Below are 14,963 nucleotides of genomic sequence, written 5' to 3' on the forward strand. Positions count from 1 at the left end.
CCTGAAAATGAAGCTGTACTGAACCTGGTTCGAGTCGATACGATGCATGAAAACTGCAGGGCAGAATGGTGAAGGTGTCCTCTAGGTGTCTCTGAATCGGCTTCGTGTTTTTACACAGGTGTAGTTTTTGAGAAATCGGGTCGATGTGCCGTTTATTTAATAATCTGTCTTTAATCCTGCACGAGTTTTGTCTTTCTGATCAACATAAAAATGGCAGAAAGAGATGAACACGTGATTCGAGTCGATCGACTCATAATCAGCTCCGAATATGAGAATAATCGAGTATGATTAATCGACAATGTAAATAAAAACATTGAATTGAAATGATTTTAAAGCACAGATGTAATTAGGTTAATCACAGCGCCTCAAGACAATACATTTAAGTAAAGTTGTCTTTATTTGTCACATATACATTACAGCACAGTGAAATTCTATCTTCACATATCCCATCCTTGGGAGGTTGGGGTCAGAGCTCAGGGTCAGCGCCCCTGGATCAGGGTGGGTTAGGGGCCTTGCGGTGGCAGCTTGGCAGCGCTGGGACTTGAACCCTGATCTTCCGGTCAACGACCCAGAGCCTTAACCACTTGAGCTACTATTGAAGCCCCCCCACCCATCCAAATAAGGTAGTCAAGGGGTGGGGCTAAACAGGACGCATACTGATTACTGAATTAAGAGAGATCACATATCAACACCTGTGTAAAAAATGGCCTGTTACTTATGTAGGGGGGGGTGAAAACTTTTGCATTGTACAGTATATAGCGTCAGATGTCACAGTGTGTAAATGTAAAGCCGTATCCCGCGACAAAAACACGCCCGGATCGCCCGTAACGTGATGTAACTTGTTTGTGTTCCTTTTAAACACAACTCGAGGGGTTTCATGGGTCGAATCGCCGGCGTCAAGTGGCGACATCAGGCGTCGCTCTCACCTTTGTTCTTTCTAATTAATTCAGTTAAACAACAAAGGCACCCTCGCTCCGTACACACCGTTATAATCGTGCTACGTGAGGTCCATTGTTGCTTTGATTTATTTCATTAGTTTTTAGTGCTCAATAATTGCACATCTCATTATGTCCCATAGGCTTATTGATGTCCGCTTTGAACGAGCTCCAGCTCTTTGCGCTTTGGCTTCCCGGGACTTAATTAAACGATATCTGCCATGCTGGCTAATCAGAACCTGCCTTCGATTTTTATGTTTTTATTTATTTATTTAATGACTTCATTCAAAACTATTGCGTGCCGGGGCAAGGGGGAAAAGAATCATTATATATATATTAAAAAAAAAATCAGGATTTTCTCTCACAAATTTGACGCGTAGCAGCTAGGAAATGTTTCAGCGTGCTGCAGTTGAATCGATGCCATCGAGCTGCCGGCTGAGGAAGTGGCAGTCCTGTGACCCGGGTGTGGATAATTGGCCACTGAGAGCCCGTGTGGATTTGATGCTACACGATCTGCGATGCTTCAGTGCCTTTTTTAGGAGGCTGATATCGATAAGCTAGAGGCTTAAGTATGCATATGCGTAAACGTAAAGAAAGAAAGAAAGAAAAATCTATACATCATGCACGTATATTTAAAGTAAGAATCTTGGAGAAAGATGGTATTAAAGTTTAGCAGCCTTGTGTACAACTTGTTTTTTTGATTTCAAGCTAGTGTTTTTTTTTTTTTTGATTTCAAGCTAGGATAGTGAGTGTCATTTGGGAAAAATATTAAATTTATATATATATATACACTACCAGTCAAAAGTTTGGACACACCTTTTATGTTTTTTGTTTAGGGATTTATTTTCTACATTCTAGAACAATCCTGGAGATTTCAAAACTATGAAATAACACACATGGACTTCAGTAATCCATATGTAATGACAACAAAAACCAGTCAGTTGTTATTTTAAGACACGAAGGTCAGGTGTTCTGGAATAGTTCTTGCAAGAACAGTATTGTCAAGTGCATTTGCAAAACCCATCAAGCACCATGATGAAACTGGCTCACATGAAGACCATCCCAGTAAAGCAAGACCAAAACTGACCTCTGCTGCAGAGGAGAAGTTCATTTAGAGTGACCAGCCTCAGAAATCACCAATTAACATCACCTCAGATTAGAGGCGTTATGAAGGCTTTACAGAGCATCAGTAGCAGACATATCTCAATATCAACTGTTCAAAGGACATTATTGTGGATTTCGGCCGCCTTCAGCATTGTTTTACAATGTAGAAAGAAATAAACATCAGGAAAGACCACGGAATTAGAAGGTGTGTCCAAACTTTTGACTGTTTTTTTTTTATTTTTTTTATTCTTTTTTTAATTTTTAATTTTTAATTATTTTTTTTTTTTATGCATATATGTAACTTTCCTCCACAGAAATAAATTGATCTCTAGGAAACAAACTCTGCTTATTTATACTGTCTCGTTTCTATAGTAACAGCTCATCCACAGGGACTTCACTTCACATAATCTAATTCACATGCACATAATACATGGGCTAAGAGGGGAAAAGAGTTATTTTTTTACTTGAACAATGAAAAACATAAGCTTTGATACGTAAGAAAATATTTATTAAATATGGAATTGATGGAAGGAGTCTCCAGTGTTGAGAGAGGACAAAAAGGGGAGTTCTGAAGGGGAACAATTGCTGATAGAGTAGCTGTTTTAGGAGAAAAGGAAGAGATGGAACTCATTCCGGTGATGTTCCGATACATTCCATGTGCCCGGGGGTATAAATTGATAAAAATGATTAATAAATGAAAAAATTGTTAGAAATTGCTGATATAGTAATAGAGTGGTAACAGTAGCTTCACTTCATTCGACCTATATCCTATTTAGAGAATGTGTAAGATTTATAAAGATGTTCTTTAAATACTAGTGAAGTACAGTGGAACCTTGGTAAACGAATGCCCTCCCTTAAGAATTGAAATTTTGCAAGAAATTTGCATCGGCATTCAAAGCATTTTCGGCATACAAACGAACCGAACCGAACCGAACCGGTTCTTTAAACTTGTTAGCATCAGCGGAAAGCCAAGTGAAGAATTTGACGAATTTTATAAATTTTTTCAATCCACGAGACCAACATTGCCGTCAGCATGCATTCGAAAGGTAGGTGATTTTTTGGGCGATTTTTTGTTGACAGATTGGTGGCGTGGGTGGTCTGTTCTATTTTTAGCCCAAGCTTGGTGGCACGACATCCTGTGAGGAGCCTTGATATGGAATGCTTGGCTTGGGTCAGTTCTTTGTAAGTTTACATACACTTCCTATTGGGAATATTGGTCATATTTGTGGGTGGCTGGAACGGATTATCTGCATTTACATTATTTCTTATGAGACAATTCGTATCGCGATACGAATTGTCACCTTGCCTCCAGAACGAATTAAATTCCTATGCCGAGGTTCCACTGTATATTAACTCCAGCACCAACTGGACCCCGATTAGAGACAGAATCACAGCATGTGCTTTTTTTTTGCCAAACCAGATCTGGTTTGTTTACAGTCTTGTGTGTTGAGATGAGAATTAATTGCGTCCTCTGTGGTCCCCCAGCTGTGTCCTGCGGCATGCCAGCAGCTCCCATGAACGGAGGAGTACTGGCACCTGATTATTCAGCAGGAACACGTGCTACCTACTTCTGCAATGAAGGTTTCCGACTTTCCTCGAAAGAGGTGACGAGCACGGTGTGCCAGGCCGACGGGACCTGGAGCAGCCACAACAAGATCCCACGCTGCACCGGTGAGACACGCCAAACCCTCACGTCTCCTCACGTCCACGGATTCATCAGTACGGTCGGCATGCGTAATTAATCCTGTCGAGGCCTGAGACAGGTTTAACCGTGTTTACTCGGCTTGTATGTGTTTTGACGGCACATCTGCATACGGAGCCATTAGTCTTCATTAAGCTTCGTTAATTTTCCTTACGAGTTGTCGACTTAGAACTTTTGGATGTTTGCGTCGGTTTAGTTTAAATGGTCGTGCTTCGGTGGAAAAGGTAAAGAAAAATGCAAGCAAGCATAGAAATAACTACATTTATGTATGAAGTATATTCTAAAAGAAATCTATGAATATAAAAAAGCTTGTGTTCTACAAAAAAAAAACTTTGTTTAGAGAGTCTGGAATTGCTTTTCTACAAAACAAAATCCCAAAAGTCGACTATCAAGGAAACTAAATCAGGATCTCAGTGCTGCATTAGTGATGATTAAATACTGATAAACAACAAAAAACAGAATCTGTGCTTAACAGCCACACAGGCTACAGGCTACATTAGACGTCAATGTCAGTCTAAAGCTCTTGTCCATCTCGTCTTGTCCAGCCGGTATTTATGGTGTTCGAGAAGTGCAAAACAAATCCTAAAACACATCAACAATTCAGACAAAGTGTGTTTAAATCATGCCTCTGATTGGACGAGACATCTGTCGGAAACTGTGTATCTAACTTTATTTCTTGTAGGTGTCTGGAGTTCTGAGTTTAACTTTAAAACATTTTTTTCAATAGTACGTTAAATGTTTTACAGAAAATAACAAACATATCTATTTATATTTATAAGAAAACGGAATTCCTTCAGCGTTACTTTGAGGAAAGGGACATATGGCATGATGTTGAATATACCGATAGCGTATCATGGCGTAAATATTAGTTTGCGATCTCTAAAAACACACCAGGAATGTTTAGAAGACTATTCCGGATTAAAGGATGTAAGACTATAAGAGCAGAGCTGTGTTCATACACGCACCAATCCGCTCTATAGTGCTGCAGCCTGCCGTACTTCCTTTATATCCCAAGTGACAGATGTCTCGTCCAATCAGAGGGAAGAATACCATTCGCAAACTATCCCTACCTTTTCCGCTTTATCTAAATTGTTATTGTGTTTTTGGATTTCTTATTTTGTTTCGTACTTCTCAGCCACCTTAGGTGTCCTTCCTCGTCCTCTCGTTCTTAGCATCTTTACATTTTACATTTATTTAGTAGACGCTCTCACATAGAAGCGCTTTGAAGTATCTTTCAAACAAAATACACCCTGATACTGGTTCACTAGGTCAGACTCTAAGAGCGCTATCCGCCTAAACAAAACATCTGTCAGGAGGAAATCCAGCCAGAAAGCACACAGACGAGACGAGGTTGGGTTTTTTGTTGTTGTTGTTGTTGTCGTCGTCTTTTTTTAAGCACTTCAGGAAGAGCTAGGTCTTTAGTCGCTGTTTGAAGACAGACAGCGGTTCATCTCAGCTGTTCGGATGTCTAGAGGGAAAAAAAATTTCCTCTTAAAACGAATTTAATTACGTTCAGGATTGTTAAACAGCTGCGTACGTGCGTTATTACACAAGCTTTGTGCTTATAGGTTTAATGTTGTGTAAAATCGTTCGGTAACAGGTTCTAGTTGTAATGACTGATGACTACGTTCGTAAGCTTTTATAATGCGTTAATAAAGGGAACATGATGGGGATTGAATTTGTTTGTGATGTGAATTTATAAACATAAAGCAAAAAAAAGAGAAAAAGTCGGGTGTTTCTCCTTTAGAGGCACAGGATAACAGGTTATAGTGTGTATAAACGTTTATAACTGTATTATAACTGTATTATAAATGTGTTTCATGTGGTTCATTCATTCACTTCATTTAGTAAGGTTTCCGTTTTCCTCCCGCAGTCATGGTGTGTCCCAGTATCGGCTCCTTCACGCTGGACCACGGCAAGTGGAAGATCGTTAACGGATCTCGCTACGAATACGGAACCATGATCGCCTTCAGCTGTAACCCCGGTTACTACCGCCTCGGCCCCGCCCACATCCACTGCACGTCTAATGGAACGTGGAGCTGGAGGAACGAAAGGCCGCGCTGCAAGAGTGAGTTCAGGACGGATCCGGTAACTTAATGTGGCGTGACTGCGCTCAACAGGAGGCGGATATATAGACATTTAATAGCCTCCGACTCTTCAGCGCAGGTCGTCTATCAGCAGCGTTTTTACGGTCAGGGTGAAGCTCAGAGTTGCCTAAATAATCAACGCTGAATTAATCAGTGGTGCTGGGAACGGATTCGAGAGCTTCTGTAGTCGCATAATTTTACCGTCGATGTTTCTCCCATTTACTTATCCTACAAAGAGCAGCTTATGAGACATTATGACTTTGGTGATTTGCACTGGCTACAGATAAATTAGCGAAAGAAGAACAGGATCAATATGAAACTATTACGTTTATTTGTGAGGTATAAATTTGTGCGGAATCAGAAAGAGCTTGTTTATAACATTCGGCTGCGAATTCCGCTTTGTCAGCTCCTGAATTGTGTTTTTTTTTTCTTACATTATTCCTCTAGTCAGTGAAAAATAGGTTACCATGACAACCTTGTTGTTATTGTTAGAATTATCTTCCAGCTTTAGTGTAGGTGACCTACAGCAGACGGTCCAGAAGATTCTGAATTGAACTCGCCATCGTGTGATAACATCAGCCACGTCCTTATCGTCGTCAGGGGAAACGGACAGCACCGGAGTTTACCTCCTTCGATAAAGTCGGTGCTCGGGTTGCCGCTGGAAAGTCCGAACCATTTACCAGAATCGTGTGAAAAATCAGTCATCTACCATACGTAGAGACAGGAAGAAGATGTGGAGACGTAGCTGAGACGATCCTGAGAGTCACATTCTTCCACTCTTCTTATCGCTCTTTGACTCCGAGAGCGAGACGATGTGTGCTTTTTATTTATTTATTTTTTGCCTGTGATATTAACAAGGCTCATACGTTGACATCGGATCTGCACGTCGCGTTTATCTATCACTGCTCAGATCTGCATTACGATACAGTGTGTTTGAGCCGGACTCGCTTTCTTTTACCTCAAGCAATAAACCGGAGACGTTATCAAGATCAGTCCTTCTCTCTCTCGGTGTCTTGTGTTTATAAGAGGGCAAAGAGAAGAGATGAATACAAAAAAAAAACAGCCAGACCATTAAATTGGGTGTAAATTACAGCTGTACCTCTGACATTGTGATACTTGCCAGCTCATTCCTCTGCTTCTATATTGCCTGTTACTGCAGTTATTTCTTGCGGAATGCTGCCCACTCCTCCTAATGGGAAGAAAATTGGAACTCAGACGACCTTCGGAGCGACGGCCATATTCACCTGTGACGTGGGCTACGTTCTGGTCGGCTCGACCGTACGCGAGTGTCTGGCGTCGGGGCTGTGGAGCGGCTCGGAGACTCGCTGCCTGGGTAACGACGTCATACAAGACACTTGTTTTACCTCAAAATAATGCGAAAGTTAATGAGAATGATTTCATTCTTACATCTAATTGACTTTAGTTCAGGGTTTGACTTTAGCTTTCTTTAACATGATCATCAAATTTCTTTAAATCTTATGGTCAAAAAATTTTCCCCCGCATTAAATGTCTTTGTTATGTCACACTGCACCATTGGTGCTTAATATGAAGCATTTCCATTCTGAGCGCCATAAAAGGTTTGCAAAAAAAATCCGAGATTTTAGCCTCAAGCTGAGAGCAACTTTGTGTGAGACCTTTTATAATTGTTCTATAAAATAGTTAAAGAACAAACACTTCATCCCTCCCTGCAGACTAAGCACACATAGCTGAAAATGAATATTTGGAATGAACTGCAATCCCACCGGATGCGAGAAGAATTCAGAAAGTTTTTACTTTCATCTAGGTGTGAAAGCTTACGGGGAAAACGACACTCGCATCCGTGCCATCCTCTGTAGTAATCGCCTGGTCAGGATCAGGGTTTAAATTGTTCATCTTTTTGGGAAACAGAGCCATTTGAATGTGTGTGTGTGTGTGTGTGTTTGAGAGAGAGAGAAAGAGGCAACAGTGGCTCAGCAGACTGTTTGAGCTCTCCTGGTGAGAGGAGCGACTGTATCATCAGTCACTAGGTCCCACAAGCTGCTACGAATCCAACCCACACACACACACACACACACACACACACATATGCACAAACACGCGCACTCCCAATCCTCATGCTGTCTCTCAGCTGAGCCATAATTTTACATTATGCTTTCCATCATGAGATCCATCAAGGCAGCGTCTCAGCTCTCTCCAAACACCTGCCTCATGCAGAACAGATGCCACAAAGCCTTAATGCCATCTTGCAGCGTTTTGCGTGCGGCATCTCGACACGCGCTCGCGAAAGCCGTCACACGCTTCCCCTTGGTAGAGAGCGGCGTTCACATCAGGAGGCGTCAGTGTCGATGATGTCGCCTCGTGCTTGTGTTTGCGCTGGTGTCTTTTGCTGTTATCTGCTCCGGGTGCTCCGCAGTTGCCGGGTGTTTTATTCTTCACCTTGTTAACTCGCAGCAAAAATGTCGGCGTAACTGAAATGTGATCGTGTTTGTCGCTCCGCAGCGGGCCACTGTGGAGAACCGGAGCGGATCGTGAACGGTCAGGTGATCGGAGAGAACTTTGGCTACAGGGACACGGTGGTGTATCAGTGCAACCCCGGCTTCAGACTCATCGGCTCTTCAGTACGAATCTGCCAGCAGGACCACAGCTGGTCAGGACAACTGCCCTCCTGTGTGTGTGAGTGTCCAACGTCCTCTGGGTGTCTGCTGGAACGTCAAGGTTTCGATCCATTGAATGATTTTGGAATATGAGGAGCGTTAAAACATGATTTCTTATCAATCTCATTGATTCTTGATATAGAAACTGATATAAAGCTGGATTGGTGTTAATGAGTATAGTAAAGAGTTAATTTATTGTACTGGGGTTAATAGGTGTATTAGGGCATTAAAACGTGGTTAGTTGGTGCATTAGTGGGTAAATAGGTGTATTGGGGTTAATAAGTGAATTAAGGGGTTAATGGGTTTATTGAGGTTTAATAAGTGAATTAAGGGGTTTATGGGTGTATTGGGGGTTAATAAGTGAATTAAGGGGTTAATGGGTTTATTGAGGTTTAATAAGTGAATTAAGGGGTTAATGGGTTTATTGAGGTTTAATAAGTGAATTAAGGGGTTTATGGGTGTATTGGGGGTTAATAAGTGTATTAAGGGGTTAATGGCTGTATTGGGGGTTAGATGGGTTATTAGGGTGTTAGTTGAGGATTAATTGGTGTATTAAGGGGGTAATAGGTGCATTAAGGGATTAGTTGGTGTGTTAAGGGTTTATAAGTGTATTAGGACATTAATGGGTATACTAGGGGGTTAGTTGGTGCATTACTGGGTAAATAGGTGTATTAGGGGGTTAGTTGGTGTTTTAGGGGTTAATAAGTGTATTGGGAGTTAGATAGTTTAATAAGGTGATAGGTGAGAATTAATTGGTGTATTAAGGCGGTAATAGGTGCATTAAGGGGGTAATTGGTGTATTAGGGGTTAATAGGTGTTTTAGGACATTGATAGGTGTACTAGAGGGTTAGTTGGTGCATTAGTGGATAAATAGATGTATTAGGGGTTAATAATTGTATTAAGGGGTTAATGGGTGTATCGGGCTTGGGTGGTTATTAGGGTGTTAGTTGAAGATGAATTGATTTATTAAGGGGGTAATAGGTTCATTAAGGGGTTAGTTAGTGTATTGGGGTTAATCTGTATATTAAGCAGCTAATGGGTGTATTGGGGGGTTAATATGTGTGTTAAGTAGTTAGTGGGTGCATTAATTGCTTAATTGCTTGGTATATTAAAGGGCTAGTTGGTATATTAGGGGGTAATAGGTGCATTAAATGCATCTGTGTATTAAGTGGTTAATGGGTGTATCGGGGGTAGTTTGGGGGTATAAGTATATTATGTGGTTAGTGTGTGCATTAAAGAGTTAGTTGGTATAATAGGGGGTAATTGATGCATTAAGGGGTTAGTGTATTAGGGGTTAATATGGTTATTAATGATTAATGGGCTTATTAGGGGTTAGTTGTGGGGTAATAGGTGTATTAAGTGGTTATGGGTTTATTAGGGGTTAGTTGTGGGGTAATAGGTGTATTAAGTGGTTATGGGTTTATTAGGGGTTAGTTGTGGGGTAATAGGTGTATTAAGTGGTTATGGGTTTATTAGGGGTTAGTTGTGGGGTAATAGGTGTATTAAGTGGTTATGGGTTTATTAGGGGTTAGTTGTGGGGTAATAGGTGTATTAAGTGGTTAGTGGGTGCGTTAAAGTGTTAGTTTGTGTATTAAAGGGTTAGTTGGTTTGTGGGGGGGGTAATAGGTGCATTATGGGGTTTGCTGGTGTTTTATGGGATTAATCTGTGTAGTAAGGGGCTAGTTGGTGTATTGGGGTTAATAGGTGAATTGGTGATTAATAGGTGTATTATGGGGTTAATTGGTATGTTAAAGGGTTATATAAGGGGTTAATCCACCTGCTTCAAGTCGCTAAGGATGTAATTAGCTGAAAAATTGCTAAACTCTTTATTCCTTCAGGATCTGGAATCACTCGGGAATCCTAAGGCCCCCCCACCCACCCACCCCCAAACCTAGTTCCCCTCCTTCCATATCCCACATATCCCACACCTTTAGTAATGTGATTACTCAGATCATTCGCTCTGGCTGCTGGAGTAGAACCGTGTCCTCGAGGACAGGATTCAGAAGGTCTGATCCGGAGGATTATACTGACACACCGTGAGACAGAAAGGAGATCAAGCTGTGGGGTAAAATCCAGGTGAAAGTGAGAGAAAGGTTCATTACAGTGTACAGAGTTTCATGCACACCATAACTCCAGCAGCTTGAGTTTAGATCACAACGAAGCCAATTAAGGTGTGCGAAAAAGTTTTCATTCATTGCGTTAAATGTTTTGTTTGTTTGTTTTTTGAACAGATGGTCAAATTTGCATATAATTTGGTGTGCAACAAAACAAGTCATGCTAAGTTTGGAAGACGACTTCAGAGGGAAAAAACTTTTGATGACTTTTCAGACATTTCTAATGCTGCGTTCACACATACAGCCACTCGCAGGAGTTTCCTTCCAGAGATCGTTTGTTTTCAAGAGAGCTACCGATTTACTGGTGACTTGCAGTGACGTATGTGTGAACCTAGCCTAAGGTTTAATCTGGATATTATGTATTAGATTTGAACTCTATTGAATCATGAATATTTGTTTCATGACAGCGATCAGCTGCGGGCATCCAGGAAGTCCGATATACGGGCGTACATTGGGAGACGGTTTCAACCTGGGAGACGTGGTCAGTTTTGTCTGCAATGACGGCTACGTGTTGGAGGGACCGTCTCAGGCCCAGTGTCTTCCTGACCGCCAGTGGAGCCATCAACCTCCCAGCTGCAGAGGTGAACTCTTCTAAAATCCTTCTCAAGATAAAGTGCATTTACAGTGGAACCTCGGCATACGAATTTAATCCGTTCTGGAGGCGAGTTCTTAAGGTGAAAATTTGTATTGCAAAACGAATTTTCTCATAAGAAATAATGTAAATGCAGATAATCCGTTCCAGCCGCCCAAAAATATGACCAATATTCCCAATATGAAGCGTATGTAAACTGTAGGGCTGCTTACAAAGCACTGACCCAAGACAGGCATTCCATGTCAAGGCTCCTCACAGGAAGTCGTGCCACCAAGCTTGGGCTAAAAATAGAACAGTCCGCCCACACCACCAATCTGTCAACAAAAAAATGCCCGAAAAATCACATAGCTTTAGAACACATGCTGAAGGCAACGTTGGTATCGTGGGTTGACCCTTTCCAAACAAAAATCGAAAAACTCATAAACCCGCTTCCGTTGGCTCTCCACTAACGCTAACAAGTTTTAAACAGCTCCCGGACGTACGCGCAACTTAGCCGGTGTTCAATTCGTTTCAGTTCGTTCGTATGCCGAAAATGCCTCGTATACCGATTTCTTGCAAAAATTTCAATTCTTAAGGTGAAAATTCATCAGGGAGGGCATTCATATGCCGAGTTTCCACTGTATTTGTAAATTGTGCTATAAAGAAGATGAAATGAAAAAAAATATATAAAATCTTCCTTGTCACTTTTTTACGTACTTAAAGGTCTCAAAGCATGGGAAATGGCTTTGTGTAGTTTTATTTTTTTTCTAAATCAAGATAAGATAGATCAGAAATTTTTACATTTAGGGAAGGAGTCTCCAGTGTAACCTTAAGTATGCTACTTTTTAAAAAACACTGAGAAAACTGCATTTTCCAGCTGTTCTAACGTAAGCGAGAGCAGGCACGATCTAGTCTCACAACATTAAGTTACAACATAAATGAATAAAAAGTCTTGTGTGTCATTGTTTAAATGACATGAAAACTGTAAAGATGGGCAAATTGCTGTGGTGAAGGAGATAATAAAACACTTCAGGTCATGCTGTTATGAGAAAATAATCAGCTTTGGGGTGCTAGCACAACTATAGCACTAGCGCTGCTTCATCACCCAGGACCATTATTGAGTTTCTTGCTCTAGCAGCACAACACTGACTGATTGATTCTTTATTTCAATCTGAATTGTGACTCTGTGGAGCTGTGTGCAGGTTTGGAAGCTTAAACCGAGTGGATTCGGGGAGAAAAAAGAGGTTAAGATTATACCATTTCTGCTGAAGCATAGATGCGATGAACATGTAGATAGTTTTACTGATGCTTTTTCTAGTGATTTCTGTCGCTGATATAGTGCTTATGTGTTGTTTTATTTTCCTCAGTGGTTAACTGCACCGATCCCGGGATACCAGCTAATTCCATACGGAAGAGTAAAATCGAGTTTGGGAATTTCACCTTCGGCACTGTGGTGTCATACGACTGCAATCCCGGGTATTACCTCTTCGGGGCACCTGTTCTGACCTGCCAGCCTGTAGCCTACTGGGACCGGCCGCTACCCGAGTGCATCGGTGTGTTCCTGCAATTTTTATTTTATTCTCATACTTTTTATGTTAATAAATAAATCCCTAAAAAGACATGATATTGTATATAAATAATAGCAGTAGCAGGGTTGCCAGATTTCAGCAGAAATGCAGCAGAATCTAGACCAAACCTAAAGACTATGCAGCATTTTTAAAAATTATTTTATTTTATTTTTAAGTGACAGTACCTAAAGTAAAAAGACAGAAAAACATAAACTTAACATAACATACAATATAAACCTTTATCCAAGAGTAAAAAATAAATGTGGTAAAAAAGAAATACAAATAAAAAATTTATGTTATAAAGAAAATATAGTACGGTTCATGGTAATAAAATGTATTAACATAAAAAAAGAAAAAAATCCTGAACAGAAATATATTTATATATTTAATTTTTTTGTATTATTATTATTAATATTTTTATTATTATTAAGAAGAAGAAGAAATAATGTGTTATAAAAAAAAATTTTATTCTAAAAAAATGATATTCCACCTTTTAGTATACAATAAGACACTATTATTGGTGAATTATTTTTATAGTATTATTATTTATCATTTTGCATCAGCAGAGCTACAACGTACCAGATATTTTTGGATATACTTTAAATTTTTTACGTCTTTTTTTTATTTTTAATTCTTTATACGCCCTCAGACACATCTGTCTCGTTCCTGAGGATCGTCTCGCTTTAAAAGTAAGGCTTTTAAAATAAGCGTGCTGCTGTGATGATAGTTGTGTTAAACACCGGCTTTGAAAATTCTTCCTTATTTTAAATCCTAACACTCCGGCGGTAGAAAAAAAAAAACCTGCAGTCATTTTGAGATCAGCGTGCTGCAGAAGTCTTTAGTAGAGTCTGGGGTTTAGTTAAAGAAAATGTACTGGCTTGGCCTGGAGGCAGTAAGTGTATCTTCGTGCTCTCACCTGCATTATCATAATTGGTACAAACAATTATGGAAACAACAGGAAGTGGAATTTTAATGAGGAAGCTGATGCTCGCTGGAAGTGATCGCGCTCAGGAATGTTCTGCGAAGGAGGTGTTTATGAAAGCGTCATGTTTTGAGTTATTGTTGGTAAATGAAACCATGTGTCACGAAGCTAATCAACACCTGCTCGCTAATCTGTGCCAATGTGTGTAAGTAGTTAAAGTTGAAATTGTACTTTAGAGCAGTGTATCTTATTATCTTATTACAGTGCGTCTTATTATAGAAATGTTTCTGAACACTGGCCTGCTCTTTGTTTCTGGAAATGTATTCATTCCAATTTAAATAAATCGAGATCTTGGCAGGAACCGAGGATTTTTGGAGCCAATCTGGCATAAAAACACAACCCTGGGGCAATCGGTTACTGATCTTTCTGCAGCTCCTTCGCTGAGGGTGAGGCAGCGTGATTCCTGCCCCAGTGGACCTCTATTAGCGTGTGTTGTAGAAACAGAAATAATAACTAAATGCTAAATGCAGTTTATGGAAGGTTCATCAGATCCTCCGGGAGTATTTTTGGTCTATTGCTGGCAATTTTGCAGCATTTTTTGGACACAACTTTGTGCTTTTTTGCACACATGGGTGAAATCTCAAGCACAGGATTCTTCTTTTGAGCCCCTCGTAGTGGAGACGTGTTTGTAATGACCTTCTATGAGAGCTGTGCTAAATGTGTGTTATGATGATGTCACACAATTTATCACGGGAAAGTCTGCAGCCATTTTGAAAAATTGCATTTGTTTCATTAGCAATTCCAGCCATTTCCAATCGAGATTTGTATGAAATATCATTTCAGATTTTAAGAACAAAAATGTAAAAATAAATAAATGAATAAATAAATAAAATAAATAAATAAAATAAATAAAACATAATCTTGGCAACCTTTATTCAAGAGGATGTCAGGGGACTTTAAGTAATAATAAATAATGCACTTCTGACAGAGAAAGAGAGAGAGAGAGAGGATTTATGAATTGATGAGGAGTATGGATTTATGAATAAGGATTTTATTTTAAAGTGTGATGGTGTGTTTCAGAGGTGGAATGCGGTCACCCAGGCATGCCACCTCACACGCTTCTGATCGGAGAAAAGTTTACGTCCGGTTCCACCGTACGCTACACGTGCATGGGAGGACGACGGCTGATCGGAGACGTGACTCGGACCTGCCAGCTCACTGGCCACTGGAGCGGCTCTCTGCCTCACTGCTCAGGTCAGACTTCCATTCCTACACTGTACAGTGGAACCTCGGCATACGAATGCCCTCCCTTACAAATTTTCACCTT

At 40.4% G+C, this 14,963-nt stretch overlaps 1 protein-coding gene across 5 annotated transcripts in view; it reads left to right on the top strand.

Annotated features, from left to right (window-relative positions):
• The window catches only part of csmd3a (CUB and Sushi multiple domains 3a), a 289,841-nt gene that overhangs the window by 207,523 nt on the left and 67,355 nt on the right, over positions 1-14,963 (top strand). For all 5 annotated transcript variants that reach the window (XM_058376410.1, XM_058376411.1, XM_058376409.1 and 2 more), the window contains 7 exons: positions 3,525-3,710; positions 5,615-5,809; positions 6,988-7,161; positions 8,307-8,480; positions 10,983-11,156; positions 12,514-12,699; positions 14,717-14,890. In XM_058376410.1, the coding sequence (XP_058232393.1) occupies positions 3,525-3,710; positions 5,615-5,809; positions 6,988-7,161; positions 8,307-8,480; positions 10,983-11,156; positions 12,514-12,699; positions 14,717-14,890 (1,263 nt within the window). The remainder of the gene's footprint in view (positions 1-3,524; positions 3,711-5,614; positions 5,810-6,987; positions 7,162-8,306; positions 8,481-10,982; positions 11,157-12,513; positions 12,700-14,716; positions 14,891-14,963) is intronic.

This window comes from Hemibagrus wyckioides, linkage group LG23 (genome assembly GCF_019097595.1).
Source record: "Hemibagrus wyckioides isolate EC202008001 linkage group LG23, SWU_Hwy_1.0, whole genome shotgun sequence".
NCBI lineage: Eukaryota > Metazoa > Chordata > Actinopteri > Siluriformes > Bagridae > Hemibagrus > Hemibagrus wyckioides.